The sequence below is a fragment of the Dreissena polymorpha genome, chromosome 8 (genome assembly GCF_020536995.1).
Source record: "Dreissena polymorpha isolate Duluth1 chromosome 8, UMN_Dpol_1.0, whole genome shotgun sequence".
NCBI lineage: Eukaryota > Metazoa > Mollusca > Bivalvia > Myida > Dreissenidae > Dreissena > Dreissena polymorpha.
Window position 1 is genome coordinate 83,927,543 of NC_068362.1, and position 25,166 is coordinate 83,952,708.

The 25,166-nt window shown below is 36.1% G+C and overlaps 2 protein-coding genes across 4 annotated transcripts; one reads left to right on the forward strand and one right to left on the reverse strand.

The window, feature by feature from the left end:
- Positions 1–1,252: 1,252 nt before the first annotated feature.
- Positions 1,253–7,700, reverse strand: LOC127842258 (transmembrane protein 230-like). Of its 3 annotated transcripts, none has more exons than XM_052371686.1 (4): positions 7,562–7,700; positions 4,377–4,475; positions 3,567–3,689; positions 1,253–2,582 (listed from the first exon to the last, which is right to left on the reverse strand). In XM_052371686.1, the coding sequence occupies exons 2-4, from the start codon at positions 4,449–4,451 to the stop codon at positions 2,445–2,447; spliced, it is 336 nt and encodes a 111-aa protein (XP_052227646.1). In that variant the 5' UTR covers positions 4,452–4,475; positions 7,562–7,700; the 3' UTR covers positions 1,253–2,444. The 3 variants fall into 3 exon arrangements, with proteins under 3 accessions (XP_052227646.1, XP_052227645.1, XP_052227647.1); XM_052371685.1 differs by having other exon boundaries at positions 7,536–7,675; XM_052371687.1 differs by lacking the exon at positions 7,562–7,700 and adding an exon at positions 5,258–5,307.
- On the forward strand, positions 7,624–24,529 carry LOC127842255 (N-acetyl-D-glucosamine kinase-like). Its single transcript, XM_052371681.1, has 9 exons — positions 7,624–7,760; positions 8,667–8,751; positions 9,769–9,867; positions 10,482–10,623; positions 13,748–13,983; positions 14,794–14,881; positions 17,040–17,137; positions 21,592–21,670; positions 22,781–24,529. The coding sequence occupies exons 1-9, from the start codon at positions 7,726–7,728 to the stop codon at positions 22,960–22,962; spliced, it is 1,044 nt and encodes a 347-aa protein (XP_052227641.1). The 5' UTR covers positions 7,624–7,725; the 3' UTR covers positions 22,963–24,529.
- The last annotated feature ends 637 nt before the right edge of the window (positions 24,530–25,166 follow it).

Below are 25,166 nucleotides of genomic sequence, written 5' to 3' on the forward strand. Positions count from 1 at the left end.
GTTATGGTCCGGACAAACTTTCGGTTTAAATCGCACTAAGTGACCCCGTGACCTAGTTTTTGATCCGGCATGACCCATATTCAAACTTGACCTAGACATTGTCCAGATACAACTTCTGACCAAGTTTGGTGAAGATCGGATGAAATTTTCTGGACAGACAGACCGACCGACAAATTGACTCCTATATAGCCCCCATTACCAATGGTAATGGGGGTATAATAACAGCTGATTCATTACAAGAACAACGGGAGTAAACCGGAAAAACAATACCATTTTAACTAATTGAAAATATAGAACAATTATTTCATTATGTAAAACAAACACAAAATTAAAATAAAAATGTTTGATTTTAAAATGCATATCAATTACATTTCATATTGTTTTATAATAATAAGTAATATGCTGTTAATTAAAGCCTCTGAATTTGAAATGAAATACATGTTAATCAATACATATAGATGCAATTTGAAAGTGTGCAAAATTGTCATTAAATCTATAGCCTAGTTAGCAAGTAATTTATTATTTTTCAAACGGTAGAGCTTTTAAAACCGAAAGTAGGATTTCTAGACATATACGTCCATTCATTTCGACAAACGAGATTATTTTTAAGTTTTAAAGCGCAAATAAGATGGATTTATACCTTGTAACCACCAGATATAATTTATTGGCATAGATAAAATATGTTTCTTTTTTATACTTAAATTTACTATGTCAAATAAAGTGTTTGGCTTTAAGAACAATCTTGTCAATGAGAAATAATTTTTCAATATTTGATTAAACTGAACAGACAACAACATAAGGTTTGTTTTTTTGGTCATTTTTGATATTATTGAGTTTGAAATATAGTAATATTAATATTAAAACCAGCATTTTGCATCGATGGCAAACTTCACATTTTGACTCTGTACTCGGTCACTTAATCATTAGGGGAGAAGACACAGTATTGCTTTCAAGATTTAAAAAAAAAAGAACCAAAAACTTACAAAATAGAATAGTGTCTAATAAGACGAAAATCATTTCATTATCTAACCACAAATATTTGCCGTTCTGGGTCAGTCGGTATGGAAATTAATCTTGAAAGACTAAATAGGCTACCGAAAGGCTTAATTTAATAATTGATATAAACTGGATAAAAGATAACACCTGATGCACGTTTAGGTTTTTCATTAAAATACATCCAATTACCGGGTATATAAAATTGTTGACTTTCAACTCACAGGTTTGCAATTAACAACTTATATCTTTTTAAAGATATTTCCTGTCTAATCCTGTCAAAAATACACAAATGTTAGATAATATCAGGTTATTATCCACAATTCAAATAGAACATTTACACATAAATACCTCATTGGTACATATAACATTGAATAAGCTCACTCAAACAACATAAAATAATAATAATAGTAATAATAATAATATGCACATTAACTAAGAACAGAACTTCTCAAAGGACTATCAACAGCAATTGGATCACATCCAGTTACTAACATGGGGTGGTCATGACTGTTTTGGAATAATCTTGGTAAAAAGAAATATCAAATAATACCCACAACTTGGACTCACTATTATAACACAATTCTGATCTAATCGGCATTGCAAATACACGCATTTATGTTGGGAAAATGCTTTCTTCAGATCATGTTATAAAACAATACATAACAATACTGTTCACATACAGAATTAACTAAATATTTGCAGGTTGCCAAGCGGGAAAATTAGAGAAATTGTTTCTTAAAATGAAGCAAAAGTAGGAACATGGTAATTTAAAGGTCATGATAGAGAGGATGTTTTCTGATTGTAGAAACCCCCCAAAAAATATATCAGTTGGTGTTTTGATATGAAATACAAAATGCAATCTGAGTAGCAAAAACACAAACTGAGGAGTTTTGTTAGAGAACTACAATGATAATCATTAGACAAACAATAAAAGATTATACCAAATTGCATAATAAATAATTACAGGGTTTTAAAAGAAGTGTCATTTTAAAATACGAACACCCATGAAATTCTTAACAAATAAATAGCAACTATCACTCAATGGCATAACCTATAGTGAATGCTAACATGATGACTTAGAATTATTTTCTTTGATCACCATCTCAACCTTGCATCACTTTTCCAACACAGTATTGTTGGTCCAGAACCTTAAACTTTCCAGTGTTTTTTTCACAATTTAGGGAATGGGGCCGGGTCTAATGGGAAATTAGTGTTGTTGGTTTTTTGCTTATAAATGCTTCACAAATGAGAATTAAAGTGTTCTAAATATCGTATTTAATGTGTAACTTGTAGAGTTGGATGGGAGATTAACTAAATGTTGTTGAATTGGGAATGGGGTTGTATACCGGCCCCAATTTTGAACATAAAAATACTGCTTTCATAACACTGGTACAATTTAGCGTTAAAGTATCACAGATCTAACAGTTGCATTTCTGCTGCTAATGTGTTCAGTCAAACTCCGGGATATCATCATACGAGTAACCAACGTAACCCTTGTAGGCGAAGTACGCTATCCGCACATGGTAGAATCCCGGGATGAACATGATGGAACCGAGAATCAACACTGGCCACGTTCTGTCACCATACTGGAAAATAAAACAAAAATATTATTGAATATTATGAAAACAAATTCGTTGAATTGATAAACCCCAACCATAACTTAAAAATTTTGTGACAGATGGGCAGACAGTCTGACAGATGGATGGACTGACACACAGACAAAGCTTAAACTACTTCCCTCTGCCTTTGGCTGGGGATAATAATAATAGCTTGGGCAGATATATGAAGTGACTCGGTAGCTTCTGGCCACTTAAATTTGTAATGTTCCCCTGGATTTTATATGAAACCATAAGTATTGAAAAAACCAGGGGTGCAACCATGGCAAGAAAATAAGGTTAAGTGATAGTTTCTATCCCTGTAATTAAAAACTAGATTCTGTTTCTGTTGATCTGTTTTAGTTAGGACTCTTCTGTATCATAAGTAGTACTTCTGTTCACCCGACACTGCAAAAGGTGTCGGACTGTCAAACTGTCAAACATCTCTGACACAATTTGTGAATGTCTGACAAAGTCCAACATGCTTGCCAAGCATTAAATCTAATCAGTAAGATCAGTTTTTGCTTTCCACTACCCGTAAGTTCGCAGAGAGTGTTGGAGTTTCAATGTAATTTTCTGACCAACACAATGTTAAATGCTGAATTTAAGGTTGCCACGAGTCATGGCCCATGACATAGTTGATGTGGTGTCCACCTAGCAATTGGGAGTCACTGGTTTAATTCCCACTGTTGGAGCATTCATTAGATCTCAGCCAAAGACACAAAGTACAGGTTCTACCCAGTAAACAGACTGTTTAGCCCCACGCTTTCTATGCAATTGAGCTAAAATTAATAAGTTAAAACTAAACAATGCTTATGTCTGTTTTTTGTCTGTTTTTGTCTATTCACAACGCTGAGATCTGTTTTGCGACCCAACTGTCTGACCCACAGGTGTTGGGTGCGTGGCCAAGTCACTAAAACACTATCGATATGTCATAAAACAAACACGTGCCCAACACCGGTGGTCCAATCTCACCTTAACATCAATATGTCCTGTGATCAACAGAGCACCAATCACTAAGAGGGCACTCCCTACAATGAACAGCATGGAGGCTAGAGCAATGGCCTTCGCTGGGAACTTCGGAGGAGGCCTCTCAAACTGAAAACATGGAACAGGAAATACAGTTACAATGCTCCCGCTTGGCACTCCATGAATGAGATCTGCAAAACAGCTCCACTCAACTATGAACTGATTAAGAATAATCCTTACTCAGAAAACTTTTTGTACTCAAACCTTTTTACAAGTTTGATTTTTTTTTTCAAACTCGTGAAAGTCTAGTAAAATTTTAGACATATAGATGTGACCATCATGAGCATATATTAATTTTTAAACCAGAAATTTTCTTATGTAAATTTTTATGTTTGTGATTTTTTCCCATTCAAATCAAAGTTTACACAACAGGAAATAGCAATAATAATCTGAAGTTAAAATAAAATTACTCAAGGATGTTTATGTTTTCCAAAGGGAACTAAATTTTATGACCTAGAATTATGAACTTGACCCATGCTTGTGGAGCATAGGAGTATCTTACTACACCTTGCCTTGATTTTTTTTACATATGGTATAATAATCCTCATTATCTTATCCCTACCTGGAATGTTAAAGTATTAGAGTGGAAACAAGATGCCTACTTACGGACACACCCATCTACTGACTATATGCCCTCCTTTGAAGGCGTTAAAGTCACTGTCATGTAGAAAAATTCCCTTAATATTTTATGAAATAACCATCACATTTAATAAACAATATATTGTGCTAATATTTCTCTTCTAGTATAAGTAGAACCTGTAGATCTGTGAAGTTATCCCCATTGTAGTGCATCTTGTGGTATCTGACGGATGTCTCCTTCATTCTTTTCATTGTGTAAGCCACTGTGAATCTTGTCTGCAATAAATTCTACAGGGTTAGCAGTGCAATTGATATTATTATTGTGTATGCTTCACATTGTGACCACCTTTTATTTTAAACATGAGATATTTTATATATTATTCATTGTAGAATGACCCACTCCAATCCAGTGCAATGTTCAACCATGATGCCTTTTTGACATTAGACACGCCATCTCAATGTAAATTTAGATGATTTGACGTCTGATCTGCTTTGAAATTTGTATTTAGAGATCAGCCACCTCATGCAAAAATTGGTCTTACGCAATAGCTCTATACCAGTCTGCACATAGAGTTTCCCTGTCACACATGGTTTAGTGGTGTCATTATCAGACAGGGAAGATCCTGACTAGACTGCACGGATGCACAAGGATGTAACATGGAAATTGACTGAATATTGTTGAAAGCTTTTTGTCAGATTAAGAAAGCAATATGCTCTGTGCAATTATGTCATGATCACCCGGAGTTCTCCTGTGACGCATCAGTGTATCATGTATGGTTTGGAATGTGTTCAGATTCTGTCCTATACATTTCTGGATGGTTCAGAAAGACCCATTGCATTCGTCTCAAGGACAATAAAACATTGAAGAAAATGGATACATCCAAATTGACAAAGGTTTATTCCTGTATTTGGGTGTAAGAAATTATCATATCTATCTATTTGTACATATTAAGTGTACTCTATTTGGGAACCACAAACCACTATTTAGCATATCTTTTAGTGAAAGACTGTTAACTATTCAATTCCATAGTAATAATGCTATTGTATGAATACCATACATGGTAACCAGTTTAATACTGCCTTAGCATGATTGTGTCTTTCATAACTTTTAAGAGCGAGCAGAAGAAGGTTATAAACATGTATAGCGGTCACAATATTTCTGAAAATGCACACCATTGTCTGCATTAAATAATTAGAGTTAATGATTTGAAGCATTATTTCCCCCATCCAACTGCTCTATTGACTTGACCAGTACAAGCTCCTGTTGATACTTACTCAATAAATATACATACAGTTCGTTGCCCTGTTCCGACGGGAGTTTGACATCGACAGGTCAAATTGTATCAAAACATTCAATGATAAAGAATGTTTATGCTGGGATATGTCGACCAATTACTTGCCTAAATTATCACAAAAGATTTACATGAAGTTCAAAGTATTTTTTCTCATATTTATTGATGTTGACATCGCACTATGTTGCCCTGTTCCGGTGCCTCTTTTCAGTTCCGACGGCTCACCGTTATTTTTACTAACCCGTAAAAATCACTAAAAGAGGTACATTAGGGGAATGCAAAACGTCTTAATATACTGCAGAAATAATAGTTGCACAACTATTGGGGAACTGGCACCATGTTTAGTTACAAAATTAAAGACAACGTTATAAAAGGCTATCACCAATTTAAAATAAGGCCTCCAATGCATACCGAGTTAAATGTGGACTTAGAATATACAAATTTGCATGATGAAAATGCAGCATAAGTGTGGATTCCACCTATTGAGGACTTTCCTCCAGAAATGAGACAGAATGTAACAGACCAAAGTCGTTTCTTAAGATTGTGTGACATTGCAGGATTGCCCATAGGCCATGTGCCAAGAGGACTAGCTGGTGCATTCAGAAAAATCATTGAATTGGAGGGTAAAATCACCGCTTTCGCCACTGGAGAGCCCTGCCCTAGCTTTGCACCCTGGCAAGCCCCAGAAGCAACAGGTTTGGGTGTGGTCATTCCATGTGACTACATCATCACCTGTGCAGAGAATGACTTTAATATCATCTCTGATGCCATAGATAGAGAGAGAGAGAAAGATAGCTTCCGGGAACTACATTTACATTTACATGGAGTCCTGCAGTCTGGCCCACTGCTAGAAAGCCTAAATTTTCCCATGTTCCTGTTGAAAAAAGAGAATAAATTTAATAAAAGAGAAACAGAAAATGATTTAAAAAGCATGGTGATATCGGATGTTAATGCCTGCTTACAGTCAATATTTATTGTTTGGGCCATACTAGGAGTCTATATCAACATATATACCGCCATGTGTTGGAAATATTTTAATAATCTCTTTCATATCAAAATATGGACAGACAGACAGACGAACATAGATAGGTTACTGAAATATTACTGGAGTCTGAGCAACTGACAATACAACAAAACAAGAGTTGTAAATTGATCATAAATTGTAAAATTGCAGGAATTTGCTAATTGCCCCTAAGGACACCCATCACTCAATTAAACGTCAAATCCACCGGAACTGGTCAAAAGTTATCCATTTATTTTTGTTATAATTTCATTCAGAGAACTTATATTGATTAACATCATATTTTTAACATATGTTGTCTGTACCTGTGCAATAACTTCTGCACTATAAAATTTTACCTGCCATGCCTAAGAAAAATTTGACATGAAACTCATTATTCAAAACGCCATTTTCCCGATTCTCCACCAAGTAAAAACAAGTAAACCTGCCATAAAGTATGTTGGGATTTTGTTACCTAGGATAAAGATTTCATCGATCATGTACTGCTTGTTCAACAATGGCACGTGTGCGAATAAAACTAAACCACTTTCGATTTGTGGCCGCCGATCTTTATCGGAAAAAACATTCGGACTCCATCGGAACCGGTGAAACGTCGGAACAGGGCAACGAACTGTAACATTGTAATAAGTAAGAGTTCATGACACTCATCAATAACATTTTCACCACTTTACCCTATCACACTCAGACTAAAAAAACGATTTTAATATGTTTATTAAATATTAACATAACATTCATCTTTCAAATGGTGACTTTCTATGTTCATGTCATATATACAGCTAATCTAAATTTCCCTCTTATAGATCTACAGAATACAGTAACTTGAGTAAGTATAACAAAACTAAAGACAGTAAAGTGTGACGAAATATCCATCATCAGAATCCCATTGAAGTGCATGAATTGTAATTTATTTTTATTCGACACATTGCGCCACTGATTTTATCCAAATAGATCAGTGTTATGCATCAATTCCATTTTTATGTCATGTGATACTTTTCACGCCATAAAACAAACGAAATTACTTACTTTAAATACGTTTTATAGTTGCTTACAAATGCGACTGTATGTTGATACGAATCAGGAAATGCGTTGGTTCCTATCTTGAAGACATATCAGTTAAACAAGTATTCCGTGAGCCGGGGCCACACGTTCGGACGATCTCAGGAATTGCCGTCGGCGCACTGTTTGACGTTTCGCTTGTAAACATCGATCTGCTATGATGGATTTACAATACTTTGGAGGATTAGAAGGGTAAGGCATCGTCAGATCAATTAAAAGCATCGTATTTAAACTTGATTTTTGTTTAAATAGATTGTAGACATGCTAATCTGGACGTTATATGCATGATCACTGGGTCAGCCGCGAAAAGAAACTACACGCCCAGTGTACATCATGTACATGTACTTTATTCATTATAGGTTACACGCCACTAAACTACTAACACTAGTGTTTACGGAGGCCCTGTGATCTCATATTAATTAATCAGAGTCATGGCTTTTAAGCGTTTTGTAGCTTCACGTCATAAAGAAAGAAATGATTTGATAAAACTTTTTGAGAAAAAAGTGTGTGGGGAGTGTGTGTGGGGGGGGGGGGGGAGGGGGGGGGGGGAGGGGGGGGGAGGGGGGGGGGGAAACCAGCTGCCAGATACCAGTAAGCTAAGTTTGTAGAAAGCCATGCATGCGTTCTGGTGGTTATGGCTTTTTCCTTCACACTTTCTGGAAGCTGTATGCATGTTCTCGTGAAAGCTCAAAACATCCAAGAAAAACTACATTGAAATAGCACTAATATTTAAATGAATACTAACTTTTCTGGATGGTTACTCAGGGTGCTTATATCAATACCACACTATACTCTACACTACAATATATCGAGATGCTATTTAAAAAAAAATTACCCTCATTTTAATGGATGCATGTTATATTTCTTTCATATTCAATGGAAATGTTGTTTTTGCAAGGTTTTTGAAGAATAAAATGCATGACAGCTCAACAGTATCAAATTAAATTTGGATACAAAACATATAAAACCAGTTTTACCACAACATTGCACATAAAGTGATATAGAAAGCTTGTTATCTCTCAGTGTTAAAGCATATCCTTGAAGGCTAAACTTGTGAATGCCTGAGTAGCTAAGTAAGTGTTTTATTGTTATTTTCAGTGGGGCGACACACTCCAAGTTTGTGTTGTACAGGTCTGATGGCAAAATTCTTGCTTGGAGTGAGGGGGAGTCCACCAACCAATGGGTATGTCACTGAGGTGGAAGTCTTACAATCAATAATCTGATAACTTAGGATGAGGGAGGGTCTGTGAATGAGAGTGCAGTCCACCAACAAATGAGTATAATTTTACTGAGAGAAAGTCCATTATTCAATTGGTACATGTACATGTCACTGAAAGAGATTCAACCAAGCAAATGGTATTTCGGGATCGGGATGTCATGGGTTAGATCCCCGCTCGAAGAGCGTTCTCTAGATCATCCCCAAAGACACCAAGTACTGTTTATAGGCCCAGGATACGGACTCGAGAGCATTTCTTTGAGCCTGAGGCTTTCGATGAAATTCAGCTAAATAAATAGGTTTAAACTAAATGGTATTTCAATATGAGGAAGGCTTCAATTGCACACATGAGTATGTCATCAAGGGGGAGTCTATTAGCAAATGGGTATGTTACTGAGTGGATGTCCAACAAACATTGGTATGCCACTAAGGGGAAGTCCACAAACCTTGTTGCAACTCTAGGAGCCACATTTAAGATTCAATATGGATCATGGCAAGAATGTTTATCTAAAAAATATGTAGGCCAAGATCAAATCTGGGTCAAGTTGGGTGAAAAACAGGTAATAAAGCCTCATTAGTGACCTTATCATGAGTAAACATAGTCAGAATGTTTATCTTGACCATGATTTAAAACTGTGTAACATTGTACAAAGCAAGGAAACAAACAGAATATTGTCTCAATCAGCCTTAGGCATTAAATACGATCACATGCTTAAAAAAATAGGTTTCAACTATGTTTATCTGTTGCAGGTTATTGTGTAGCGCTTTTAACCAATCTTTGTGAAGCGACCTTTGCAAAGTCACGAACTGTTAAAAATTGTGAAAAAATGAGTCCCAAACTTAAAGAAATTGTGAACATTTGGGTCACAAACTTTTTGTAACTGTGAAAATTTTAGTTGCAAACTTCTCAAATTTGTGAAAATCAGGCAATCTGTATAAAGGAAAATAAGTCCTGATTGTTTATTTTTTGTTCAATACCCTTAGCTGATTGGCCAGGATGAGTGTTGTCGTCGTATACACGGAATGTTGGTGGCAGCGAAGAAGACTGCTGGACTGGAAGAAGGGGTCCGACTGAAGGCACTAGTATGTAAATGAGCTTTGTTCTGCGAAATAACTGTTAAATGCATGGGCCTAAAGTGTCATCCCAAATTAGCCTGTGTCAACTGACACTTCCCGCTTTTGTTGTATTTTAAGTTTTAATTAAGTCTCTTCTAATACTACACACAGAAAATCCTGTTTTACAGAATGCGCCATCACTGATTAGCCTGCATCAAACCATTTTTTCCATAACATGGCTCATATATATTGGAAACACTGGTGAACCCTATTTCTCAGTGATCCAATTAATTGAATGAATCTGAATTATTCAAAACATTATGGAACTTCCATTTTCCCCTTTTTCTGATTCAAGTTTGTCAGTTACCATGCATTTGAAGTATGAACACTTACTGATCAAAAGCTCTGATCATCTGAATTATTGCCAGTTAATTAGATTCACTGACCATGTTGAAATGACTTGAATACTGCTAAATATCCAAAATAATAAAATCAGTATACTCACTGATATACTGCTGAAAATCCAAACTAACAAACCATTATTCTCACTGATATACTTCTTAGATTTGTTATTTACAAACCAATATACCCGGTAGTCAATGAAAGACTGCTTAAAATCCAAATTAACCACTATACTCCAGGGCCTCTCAATGAGCGGTGCAGATGAGGTTGAGTCACAGAAGCAGCTGATATCCAAGATCAAGACTGAGTACAGCAGTGACTGTGAAGAGGTGTTTGTGGCGAGTGATTCCTGGGGAGCGCTTTTCACTGCCATTCCAACAGGTAAGCAACTGGGTAGGGCTATTCACTGACATCCCTATTGGTAAGAAACTGGGGAGTGCTATTCACTGCCATCCCAACAGGTAAGCAACTGGGGAGCGCTATTCACTGCCATCCCAACAGGTAAGCAACTGGGGAGCGCTATTCACTGCCATCCCAACAGGTAAGCAACTGGGGATTGCTATTCACTGACATCCAAACAGATAAGCAACTAGGGAGCACTATTCACTGCCAACAAAACAGGTAAGCAACTAGGGAGTGCTATTCACTGCCATCCGAACAGGTAAGCAACTGGGGACTGCTATTCACTGCCATTCCAACAGGTTAGCAACTGGGGAGTGCTATTCACTGCCATCCCAACAGGTAAGCAACTGGGGAGCGCTATTCACTGACATCCCAACAGATAAGCAACTGGGGAGCGCTATTTTCTGTAATCCCAACAGGTAAGCAACTGGGGCGTGCTATTCACTGACATCCCAACAGGTAAGCAACTGGAGAGGGCTATTCACTGACATCCCAACAGATACACAACTGGGGAGGGCTATTCACTGCCATCCCAACAGGTAAGCAACTGGGGAGTGCTATTCACTGCCATCCCAACAGGTAAGCAACTGGGGAGCGCTATTCACTGACATCCCAACAGGTAAGCAACTGGGGAGCACTGTTCACTGACATCCCAACAGATAAGCAACTGGGGAGTGCTATTTTCTGTAATCCCAACAGGTAAGCAACTAGGGAGTGCTATTCACTGACATCCCAACAGGTAAGCAACTGGAGAGCATTATTCACTGCCATCCCAACAGGTAAGCAACTGGGGGGCAGTATTCACTGCTATCCCACTAGGTAAGCAACTGGGAAGGGCTATTCACTGCCATCCCAACAGGTAAGCAACTGGAAAGCGCTATTCACTGCCATCCCAACAAATACAACTAGGTAGCGCCATTCACTGCCATCCCAACAGGTAAGCAACTGGGGAGCACTATTCACTGCCATCCCAATAGGTAAGCGACTGGGGAGTGCTATTCACTGACATTCCAACAGGTAAGCAAATGGGGAGGGCTATTCACTGCCATCCCAACAGGTAAGCAACTGGGGAGTGCTATTCACTGACATCCCAACAGGTAAGCAACTGGGGAGCGCTATTCACTGTCATCCCAACAGGTAAGCAATTGGGGAGGGCTATTTACAGCCATCCCAACAGTTAAGCAACTGGCGAGCACTATTTACTGCCATTCCAACAGGTAAGCAACTGGGGAGCGCTATTCTATACCATCCCAACAGGTACTGTAAGCAACTGGGGGGGCACTATTCACTGCCATCCCAACAGATAAGCAATTGGGGGAGCACTTTTCACTGCCATCCCAACAGATAAGCAACTGGAGAGTGCTATTCACTGCCATCCCAACAGGTAAGCAACTGGGGAGCACTATTCACTGCAATCCCAACAGGTAAGCAACTAGGGAGCACTATTCACTGCCATCCCAACAGGTAAGCAACTAGGGAGCACTATTCACTGCCATCCCAACAGGTAAGCAACTGGAGAGTGCTATTTACTGACATCCCAACAGGTAAGCGACTAGGGAGCACTATTCACTGCCATCCCAACAGATAAGCAACTGGAGAGTGCTATTCACTGACATCCCAACAGGTAAGCGACTAGGGAGCAGTATTCACTGCCATCCCAACAGGTAAGCAACTGGGGAACGCTATTCACTGACAACCCAACAGGTAAGCAACTGGAGAGCGCTTTTCACTGCCATCCGAACAGGTAAGCAACTGGGGAGGGTTATTCACTGCCATCCCAACAGGTAAGCAACTGGGGAGTGCTATTCACTGACATCCCAACAGATAAGCAAGTGGGGAGCGCTATTCTTTGTAATCCCAACAGGTAAGCAACTGGGGAGTGCTGTTCACTGCCATCCCAACAGGTAAGCAACTTGGGGAGTGCTATTCACTGACATCCCAACAGATAAGCATCTGGGGAGCGCTATTCTCTGTAATCCCAACACATAAGCAACTGGGGAGCACTATTTTCTGCTATTGTGCTTTACCAGCACATGAGCAACTCGGGCCATCCCTAATAATTAGCAAGTGGGGCATACTATTCACAGCATCCTGACAGGTGGGTAACCACCAGTCCACAGGTGATGCTTCTCAACTAACCTATGTTGGTATTCACGTTGTTTGATAAATACTACTGTTTTACTGTTTTCTGTTTGGGCCAACATACGGTATGCATGACAAGTTTCTAGGAAAGATTTGCAAAACTGACCACTCTGTATATTGGTTATATATATCTAAGCATATACAATCACTTTAAATGCTTATCTACAAGTTTGATGAATTAACAAAGGTATTCATCGTTTTTGTATATGCTTTAATACATGTTCAGAAGTGAAGTAGACATTACATGACAAGTTTTAGCATTCATTGTACATACATGTATAACAACAGTAATTCTAGTGTGCTTATGAATCTGCATGCTGAATGACGATCAAGAAGTGATGTCACATTTCTATTAATAAAATAGGAACAGTTGGGATTTTTCACTGCAAAAACATTCAAACCTCACTTTGAGAAAAACAGGCTTAATGCATGTGCGTAAAATGTTGTCCCGAATAAGCCTTTGCAAGCTGCACACGCTAAAAAAGGACAAACTTTCTGCCTTAACTGGATTTTGGCTTAAAAGAGTCTTCATTTAAATATAAAATACCATAGAAGCGAAAAGTGTCATCCCTGATTAGCCTGTGTGGACGTATGTATTAAATCTTTCCCCCTCAGAAGCAAAGTGAAAATGGCTATGTGCAAACAGCATTAAACCAGAACAGCCTGCGAGTAGCTCGCAGACTGTTCAGGTTTTATGCTATTTGCTGCTCATCAGTATCTAAGGGATGGAAATGAAGCCTTAAATACTAGAATCTAGTAAGAAAGGTCTCAAGTAATATTTAATTTTCTAATGGACTACACATGCATGAAAATAGGTATCTAAGTTGTATAGGTTAAATAAAAAATACCATAAAAGCGGAAAGTGGCATCCCTGATTAGCCTGTGTGGACTGTGGGTTTTCCCAGAGTCAGGCTTGCACAGGTATGTATCAAATCTAATGCAATTTTATGTCCATCATTAGGAGGCATAGTGCTGATAGCAGGAACGGGATCCAACTGTCAGCTGATCAACCCGGACAAGACGACCCGGCGCTGCGGGGGCTGGGGTCATCTCCTAGGGGACGAGGGGTCAGCCTACTGGATCTCCCAGCGGGCCCTCAAGATACTGTTCGACCATGATGACAACTTTAGCCTTTGTGAGACAAAGTCCAAGTTGAATGTGGAACGTGTACGCACTATTATGAAGGAGCATTTTAAGGTAGGAGACACTGCCAGCTGATGTTATTATAACCCTGCAGGGAGATTTTATATAGGAGTCATGGGTTGGTCAGTCACTGACATTTTCGGAACATGTTTGTGGAGCATTTCTCAAGGGATTAAATTGAAACATAGAATATGCCATCACCTTGAAGTTAAGATGGAAAGACATTTTTTTATCCCCAGTAATAATGCATGCTAATAATTTTTCTGACCAAAATGGGGCATGGCCTGAGATTTGTCAGTACATAAAAACTTGTGACTGGACACAATTCTTATTACAAGAAGTGTATGAATGTCTTAGTATATATAAATACCCTTGAGTAGTTCTTTCTACATACAATTAAATCTGTGAACTCTTGTTAAAATCAATTTGGTCTAAAAGGATATCCTTTTGCACTGAAAAATTCAATTTAGCATTTAAGCACTCTGGGATGTACCTGTATCACAAACTGATAGGACCTGTATGCTGTTTCACAAGTTTGCTTTCCCGTTTCAGGTAGCTGTTAGGACCAGCATGCTGTTTTCGCAATTTTGCTTTTCCATTTTGGGTAGCTGATAGGACTAGCATGATGTTTTCACAAGTTTGCTTTCCCATTCCAGGTAGCTGATAGGCCCGGCATGCTGTTTTCACAATTTTGCTTTCCCATTTCAGGTAGCTGATTGGACCGGAATGCTGTTTTCGCAAGTTTGCTTTCCCATTTCAGGTAGCTGATAGGACCGGCATGCTGTTTTCACAAGTTTGCTTTCCTGTTTCAGGTAGCTGATAGGACCGGCATGCTGTTTTCACAAGTTTGCTTTCCTGTTTCAGGTAGCTGATAGGACCGGCATGTTGGAGCACATGTACGCAAAGTTCGACAAATCCAATATAGCTGGAATGTGCAAACACCTTGCAAAAGGTAAACATTTCAGGCATTTTTCAGCCGTATCTACCACTCAGTCAAACAGACCCATTCCCAAAGCCAAATATTTAAACAAATCCCATTTTGAAAAAAAAAATCATTTTTGTTTCAAAAGTATCACATGATAATTAGGTATGTCTCAATTTTTATTTCAATTACATCTAAAATGTACATGTGTTTGTTCTGATAATTTTAATAATTATAAAGAGATTTTTTAAATTGATTTTTCCCAATTCAGTAGACTTTTAATATCGCAAAAAAATTGCTGATCGGAATTTGCATTTTACCTAAAATAGCCTGAGAAAGACCTGACATTACGTTTCTTAAAGGACCTGCTTTTGTATAAAGTTTATTTTATTCATAAAAGTGTTAGACGTTTGTGGAGCTACATAAACATTTGTCAAGTTATTGAATGAAAACTTCAAATATGTCATCACAATGGCATACAAATTTGCTGCGCACTCCCCCCCCCCCCCCCCCCAGTGATGTTTTGCCCTTGAATAAAGTTGACAATTTGATGCAGGGTTATAGTCATGTTTTTGACAAATATCCAGTTTCCCATTGTCAGGTTGATTTGTTCTCAGTGTTCTGATTGATTTGCTCTCAATGTTTTGCTTGTTGTGTCATCAATGTATTACTTGCTATTCTTTGAGCGTTTAATTAAACTTTATATATTTTTTCTAATGTTTTGATTGCTATGTTCTGGTTATTCAGGTTTATGTTTTTTGTTTTGGTTTCTATGTTCTTACTGTTCAGGTTTATGTTTTTGCGTTTTGGTTGCTATATTCTGATTATCAGGTTATGTTGTTATTTTTTGGTTGCTATGTTCTGACTGTTCAGGTTTATATTTTTTGTGATTTGGTTGCTATGTTCTGACTGTTTAGGTTATGTTTTGTTGATTTGGTTGCTATGTTCTGACTGTTCATGTTTATGTTTTCAGGTTTCGGCTGCTATGTTCTGACTGTTCAAGTTTATGTTTTTGTGTTTCTGTTGCTATGTTCTAACTGTTTAGATTTATGTGTTACTGTTGTGGTTGCTATGTTCTGACTGTTCAGGTTTATGTTTTCGTGTTTTGATTGCTATGTTCTGACTGTTTAGAGTAATGTTTTCATTGGTTGCTATGTTTGACTGTTCAGGTTTATGTTTTGGTTGCTATGTTCTGAGACTGCCAAGGTTTATGTTTTGGTTGCTACGTTCTGAGACTGTCCAGGTTTATGTTTTGGTTGCTATGTTCTGATTGTTCAGGTTTATGTTTTTTTTGGTATGTTCTGACTGTTCAGGTTTATGTTTTGGTTGCTATGTTCTGACTGTTAAGTTTATGATTTGGTTGATATGGTCTGACAGTTTAGGTTGATGTTTTGGTTGCTATGGTCTGACTGTTTAGGTTGATGTTTTGGTTGCTATGGTCTGACTGTTTAGGTTGATGTTTTGGGTGGCTGTTAGGTTCTGACTGTTAAGGTTTAAGTTTGTGTTGCTATGTTATGACTGTTCAGGTTAAAATTTTTGTTGCTATGTTCTGAGACTGTCCAAGGTTTATGTTTTTGGTTGCATTGTTCTATCTTTTCAGGTTTATGTTTTGGTTGCTATGTTCTGAGACTGTCCAGGTTTATTAGCGAGGCTGTTTTCGGAGAAAACCCAAGGTATTTCCATAGCCTGCTTGTCGTCCGCCGTCCGCTGGCGTCGTGCTAAAACCTTTACTTTGGCTCTTAAATCAAAGTGCTTCCACCTACAACTTTGAAACTTCATATGTAGATGCACCTTGATGAGTTCTACACGCCACACCCATTTTGGGTCACTAGGTCAAAGGTCAAGGTCACTGTGACCTCTAAAAAAAAATATTAAAAAAATCTGACAAGCTTTCGCAGCAGAGCGTGGCACACGTTATGCGGTGCTCTTGTGTTTTTGTTGTTATGTTCTCACTGTTCAGGTTTATATTTTGGTTGCTATGTTCTGACTTTTCAGGTTTATGTTTTGGTTGCTGTGTTCTGAATGTTTAGGTTGATGTTTTGGTTGCTATATTCTGACTGTTTAGGATGATGTTTTGGGTGACTGTTATGTTCTGACTGTTCACATTTATGTTTTTGTTGCTATGTTCTGACTGTCCGGGTTTATGTTATGGTTGCTATGTTCTGACTGTTCAGGTTTATGATGTCAGGTGCTGAGGACGGGGATGAGCTGTGTCAGCAGGTGTTCCATGATGCAGGGCTGGTGCTTGGCAGCCATGTTCTGGCAGTGGAGCCAGCCATATCTCAGGTAACCTCCCTTTGTCTATAATTGGTTATCTGCTTGTTTGAATTATTTTTCAACGAACTCTGTTCTCTGCATCAACTCACAGTAGATGAAAAGTTGTTGTCTTGGGCCTGTATTCACACAGCTTTCTAGGACATTCTTTAGGAAACTTCTGAAATTCATTTATTTGTATGTATTTAGCTTATTTTCTTTTAATGCCCTTTAGCAGTTACATCCCTTCTCGAAAAAGTGCACTAAATGCGCATTAAATGCACATTAAAGCGCATGTTATTGGCACAGTATTTTTTGCTTAAAAAAATACAGTGCCAATAACATGCGCTTAAGTACATTTTTTTGGTTAAGTGTACTAATACGCTTACCTTTTTTTGTACCCCATAAGCGTATTTTAAGCATTTTAATTTTGCTAGGAAAACATGAAAAATACACTTAAGTACGCTCTAGTGTATTTTTTTTTTAAATACGCTCTAGTGTATCTTTAAAAAAATACGCTCTAGTGTATTTTTTTTTAAATACCCTCAAGTGTATTTTTTTTTAATAGACTCTAGTGTATTATTTTTAAAAGATATGCTCTAGTGTATTTTAAACAAAAATACGCCCTAGTGTATTTTTAAAAAATACGCTCTAGTGTATTTTTAGTGTATAAGTGCACTTAAGTGTTTCTTTGAAAAATGTCTATTTAAAAAAAATATTCGTTTGGATATGAAAAGTGGCCAGTTTAAATATGATCCGAAAGAACGACAGCAAATAATCTTTGTAAATATACACATTTTTTAACATTAATCATTTAAAATAAACAAGTAGTTAAGACCATTCTAGCTATGGGTGCTTAAAAGCTTTTCTGCTTTCCTCTGCAACTGCTGCCCCCTGTCCCTATACTTTTTTGGTTACATTTTTCCTTACAAAGAATGCATTGAAAAATAACATGCCAATATACATTTTTTTCAAACAATATCACAATAAATAACAATGGCAAATAAAATATGTTGAAAGACATTGACATTTTAGTATGAAAAAGTTATGAAAGACATAGGCTTACCAAATTGTCAAATATCAAAAAAGTTTTAAAAAATCTTTCTCAATCCTCACATGGTTTTTAATATTGTTAAAGATTTTTTCTTGCCAAACTTGTAATGTGGCGCACAAATAATGTAAGTTTCTCGAGTTTATAAAAAAACAACCCAATTACATCAAAGATAATTTATTCTAATTTCTAATTAATAAATATATAAGCACTGTGGACATGGAAGCACATTCTAATTTCAAGATCTACATGACTTTCCGAACTTGGAAATATATACAACCATTTACAACTATTTACACACAAGTTATCTCAGTTTTAACTCTTAAGGGGACATATCAACAGCTAAAACAGTATTTTATATTCTGAAATAGATATATATATATATATATATATTAAAAATAACTTATTATTAAATGATTTCGTAAAACAGACACTTCGAAGGCCGCCATGGGAAAATTGTAGGAGTGACACAAATTTAAACAAACAAAATATTATCTAAACATTACAAACAATCTTCTCAATGCACTTTGCATTTTGGTCTCGATGACTGATCGGTCTACCTCAAATTTGTGGGACATAACATCTAAAACAAAAAGTCATGACAAGTGTTTACAAGAAAACAATTGTATTTTAATCATAAGTTTGCATTTAAATTTTAATAATTAGTTTGAAAAATGTAGGTAGCTGTGGCGAAGTGAATATGTTGTTCTCATAGATACTGACAAGTGGTCTCCTTTCAGATCTTTCCTATATACGGCTTATATCCAAGATTTTGAGCTTGAGTATCTATGTATGCAGTAAGATTTTTTTAAATAACATTCATAATTGAAGTCCTATTAAATAACAATTTAATGTCATGATTTGTTCTTTAAAAACCTGTTGCCATATATAGTTTAAATTCAAGATTATTACCAGTGATTGCTTCTCGTTCAGCCTCTAGTAGGCCGACACGAGGATCCCCCATAGTGGTAATGCCACCCTTGAATGAACAAGTTGCAAGCTGCTCCTCTGTAAATACAGCCTTCATTGCTTTTGTGAGTGCCTTTGGCATTCTCCTCTAAAATTTGATCACACTTTTAATGATCTCCTGAAAAAAAAATTAAAACAATAATGCAGATGTGTTACAACACAAATGTCATATTTAATAATAATATAATTCCGATCAATGCAAATTTCACCTTGGGGTTTAACCTTCAAATTTAAAATATAAAAGTTCTTATTAAATATGGGGGAAAGAAATCTGTTAATTAATGACAAGAAATAGGTATAAACAATATTTAAGATGACAATAACCATAAAATACAGCCATAATAATTCAAATGGTGTTTTTTCCTAAAAATTGCATTACATTTATGATTTAGTTATCCATTTACATTTCCCAGTGACAATACATAAATTCTGATAATGATCATAATTAATTAAATTAAAAAGAGATTCAGAAATGAAAATACAAACCTGTTACAGCTGTTCTTCAGTATAAAGAGACCACATCACTTTAACCACCCACTTTGAATCTTCTTTGCAACAAACTTATTGTTGATTTACACATTGTAGTAAATACACATTGTTTTCATCACACAATACTTCATGCTGTAAGTATTTCAAGACATTTGACACTAGAATTATAAGTCTTAATGTTGCTCAATTATACCTAAATTTAGCTCAATTTAAGTTTTCAACAAATAACTTCCTGTGCTCCAAATAACTTCCTGTACTCCAAATAACTTCCTGTACTCCAACCAATCAAAAGTGGCTTGTTTTCAACTAGATGGTGCCTGAGCCAAACAAAAGTCTATAAACACCCTTTTGTTTAACCTAGATGGAGCACTGATAGGGATTAATGTTTATGATGCTAATCCATCTCTTATCTGATGATCCCATACTGTTTCAGCAAAACTCCACCCAAGAAATATCAACTGATAAGGCAAATTTTAACACCAAAATATTTATTGAATAATACACAGCACCGTTAGCATATTATATTTAATTGTGAATATTTCAATATAACATACTGAATGGTGTCAGCAAATAATAATAACATTATAAATATTATTTAAATTGCCTTTTAAAATGTATGTTAATAGTCAATGTGGTAGACATTAATTGAATTGGGGTTAAATATCAGTGTAAGAAAGTTCAAATGCTTATTTTTATATTGTGGAGACATAATTGATTCTGGCAAGCCCACGTAATATTTTTGACACTTTCACTATTTTTAATTAGTTACCACAGCCTGATTTTTTTTTTTTGTACTTTTCCTTTTAAAATTGCAACAATAAGACCATTAACATTATGTGAAGATAAAAAAGAATTCAGTACAATCCTCCTATTAAACACTATATCTCTGTCCTTTAACTTCAGTTATTTGCTATAGCGTTGCTCTTTTTTATGAAGATGCACTAAAAAATACACTTGTACAGAAAGAATATTTTTTTGCAAATCAGAAGATACACTTATATGCACAAAAATGCACTTCATTAAAAAAATGCACTTATTGCATAAAAAGATGCACTTTGTCTACAGAAGATACACTAAAAGTACAGTAAAATACACTTAAAGATAATGAAAATACAGAAAAAATGCACTTTAGTGCACTAAATTATGAAAAAAGTGCAAAAAAATACACTTTTCGGTAAAAATGCAGAAAAAATACACTTTTTAAAGCGTATTTTGTTAAAAAGTGCATTTTATTTTGAGAAGGGATATTTCAAAAAAGTAAATATTGCTAACAATAAATGTTTATCAGGATTTCACATTTAGCAAAAGCATTTAGACCTATTAAGAGTTAAATTGTTTACATGTATTATTTATAATGTCATTCTTATTTATGTTTTCAAAACTTATAATTACTTGGGAATTATGAACTTGCTTCAAGTTAACTTTAAGTTTAATAATGATTTCATTAAACTTTTCTCATTCCTACTCATTGGTTGGGTTAAGATTGAGGACATAAAATGTTGAATTAAAACCATATTGACTCTCGCTCTGGGAAAACAGGGCTTAATGCATGTGCGTAAAGTGTCGTCCATGATTAGCTGTGCACTCCACTAAAAGCAAAAATTCAGGCAGAAACTGTCCTCACTGATAAGCCTGTGTGGACTACACAGGCTAATCTGGGACAACACTTAGACATTAAACCCTGTTTTTCCAGAGCAAAGCTCATAATTATGTACATTCTTTAATGCCTACAACAGGCCCCATGAACAGTATGTAACCTTGGCGTAGTGGATATGGTGTCTGCCTTGTGACTGGGAGGTCATGAGTTCCATCAGGGAGCCAGATCTTGACCAAAGACACTGTGTACTGATTCTACCCAGAAAATGGACTCGAGAGTGTTTTATTAAACCTAGGGCTTTTGATGCACTTGAGCTTAAATAAATAGATTTAAATCAATTTAATCAATTTAATTCAATTAAACAGTTTGAATTTTAATTAGAGTCTGCTGGATGGTCCTGGAGGTCTCCACATTGTTGCTGTTGGATCGGTGTGGAAAAGTTGGAAGTTTCTAAAACCTGGTCAGTATATACTAGTGTAAGCAAAAATAGCTTTGAGTAGGGCTCTGGGAAAACGGGGCTTAATGCATGTGTGTCAAGTGTCGTTCCAGATTAACTGTGCTGTCAAATCTAAGCTGGAAAATGTTTTATTACATAAGTACAGTTTAAGTATTGAAACCATGACAGTTTAAAGATTATGGCTTACAGTGTAGCAATGTAAATTAAGTTCAAAGTGTTACCATGACATGGTAAGTTAATGTTCAGTTATATCAATATTATTGTAATAGTTTAGTCTAGTGGTAGTCAATATGATTTTCAGTATTATCAAGATAGAAAAACAACTTATCCAATCATTACCTAATATACCCGGTATTCAATTTACCTATAGTATTTGACCCCAAATCATAAAGTGGCCTTTGTTTTAAGCATTAAGATGTTGATAGGTGTTTGACTTTTAAAGTTTTATTTATTGATAGCACCATAGTGATAAGAATACTGGCAAGTAGGTTGTCATGATGTAGTGGATATGGTGTCCGCCTAGACACCGTTAAGTCATGGATTCAATCCCCAATATTATTCCATCTCCCTCCATTGAACTGGTTCTTCCCAAGAACTTGGACGATTAAATTGAGCTGAAATAAATAGTTTTTAACTTAAGTGTCTCTCAATTGCAGGGTTCATGCCAGTATTAAATGGTGAAGAGGGTATGGTCGTATCGAGGAGCAGTTATTGTCCCCTACCGGTGAAACTGGAGGGGACTTATGGTTTGCGCTCAGTCTGTCTGTCTGTCTGTCACACTTTTCTGGATCCTACGATAACTTTAAAAGTTCTTCATATTTTTTCATGAAACTTGAAACATGGATAGATGGCAATATGGAGATTATGCACGTCATTTAATTTTGTAACTACGTCAAGAATATTTGTTCCTATGGCAACAAACGAAAATAATAAAAATAATAAAAATACTGACAATTGTGGAGTTTCACCGGTAGGGGACCATATTGCTCAGCAATCTCTTGTTTATACTGTGTTTCTTTTCTTTCTTTTAATCAATATCAATATATTAAAATTTATTAAATATTTACATGTATTTGCATCTTTGCACTCACTTCAAGTGCCTCTCAATTGCAGGTTTCCTGTCTGTGTTCAAGGGTGAGCGAGGGTCTCATAGCCGAATCAAGGAGTTGACCCTTGTTGGGCTGAAGCAGCCTGCCAGTTTAGGGGCTGCGAGTCTAGGGGCCAGGGCCGTGGGAGTCACACTGCCCCTTGACTACGCTGCCAATGCTGAGGTGTTCTTTCATGACAAAGTGTAGAACTGTGGACATCAGGGTCCATATTAATGTCTAAGAATAAAGAATATTCTTTAAACTGGAATATTCAAGAATTGCTTCACCTTTGAGTCAAACTTCAAATAAACAGCCTCTATTAACACTTCATATGGAATATTCTGTTTAGGTCATTGTAAAGAGTGGTAGCTTGTGTATATTCAAACTGAACATTTTATTTTGGTTCTTACTCTATTCTTTATGCTGCATCTAAGAATGGGTTGGTGAATACGGGCCCAATTTCTAAAAATATCTGTTGTTTTTTTTAAGAATAATTGGCTGAAGTATCTTATTATCCCCCGCCATAGGCTGAGGGATATTGTTTTGGCGTTGTCTGTCCGTCCTTCCGTCCGTCCGTCCGGAGCCATATCTTGGAAGTGCATTGGCGGATTTCATTGAAACTTGGTATGAGTATATATATGGAAACTAGGATGATGCACGCCAAATGGCGTTGTACACCATCTGATAATAACAGAGTTATGGCCCATTGTATCTTGAAAAAATGCTTTTTTTAGTGTCAAATATAACACTTTTGTGTCCAGAAGCATATTTGCGGGGGATATAAATTCAACGAATTTGCTTGTTTCATTATGGTTTTTGCTATTAGTATTGCTATTCTTAAGTTGATGGGGGTTTAGACGCTTTTACATGTATTTATGTTGTTTATTTCACGGTTACTAGTAATTGTCATTTCAGAAGCTTGTACAACAATATGTTTACCATGAAAATTTTGCAAATTTTATTGCAATATGATAAAAAGTTAATTAAGCTAAGCGTTTTAAAACAGAATTAAGGATATTGGTGAAATTGGGGCAAGCACATTAGACTGTGATGTTGCCACATGATGTTGTATGGTGTGATGGCAACTACCTCACTGCAATACAATGGTGATTGTTAGAGGCAATAGAGGGTGCCTTGTTATAATAATGATTTTGAACAACGAAAGGTGTTATTGCATTGTTTTATATCATGTATTTTAAAAATTGTGCCATTTGAATCACAGATATATATGACACCTCACTTGCATGCACACACACAGCACATAAAGCACGCGTGTGAAGTAGATGGTAGACACCAACTATATATATATATATATATATATATATATATATATATATATATATATATATATATATATATATATATATATATATATATCTTTCCAAAATTGAAAATAAGTTGTTTTAGCTATTTTCTGTTTGAGTAGTTCTGTATTACATCTATTAGAGCAGGTGTGCTTATGGTGTGCTTATGTATATTCAAGAAATAATATTTAGTAATGATAAATTTCGTTCATTTGCTTGTACTGAGTAACTGGGTTGTGTTTTTGTGTTGAACATCATAAGATATACCAGCACTAATTTAGATAAATCTACTGCTTAGCACAAAGTGTTTGTAGTTAATTTTTGGGTTTCTTATTGTTTTATGTTATTTATATGTTTCGTTTGTTTGAACATTGCACATTGTTGAATATAAAATATGTGAATACTTTTACTTTGTTTATGCATATTTTTGTAACCAGAGCTATATTTTGAAAATAAAATATATAAAAATCCCTTGTTAGTCAAGTTTTAAATGTTTAGAGGACTGGAGTGTGAGCAAGAGAAATTAAATGCCTTGTATAGTTGTGTGTTACCGATTCACACAAGCTATTCAATTTCTTATAACTGTGTTTGTTAATTTATTAATTTATGAGATCGTTCACTCACATATTATTTGAGACATTCATTTAATGTGGAATAGCTGTATCACAGCATGATTGAATATGGGCAAAGGCCAGACAAGTGTGGGAAGCGTTACTGGCGTGTCTTTCACACTTTGTGTCTATAACCCTCATCGCTAGCAAGTTCTTCAGTAGGCAGTCATCTAATTTTGTTTTCAATGTGTTAAGAATAACTTCATTATGGAGGTCTGTAACATGCCCTTTATCAATAAATTGATGCTTAACTTTTGGATTTGTTTTCTTGCATTTGCATATTTATAAAATGTCTTCAAGGTATGGTTTGGCCATCACCTTGATGGTGACGCTGGAGTAATTAGAATGATTGCAGGAAAAACATGTATTAATTTAGGCAGATTTGAATCAAACACATTAATGAAATTTGTTTCAAAAATGTTTTATAAATGTCATCCAAATAATATTATAATTTAATAAATAAGTTGCCCGTCTTCAATGATCGGTTTATTTCAGT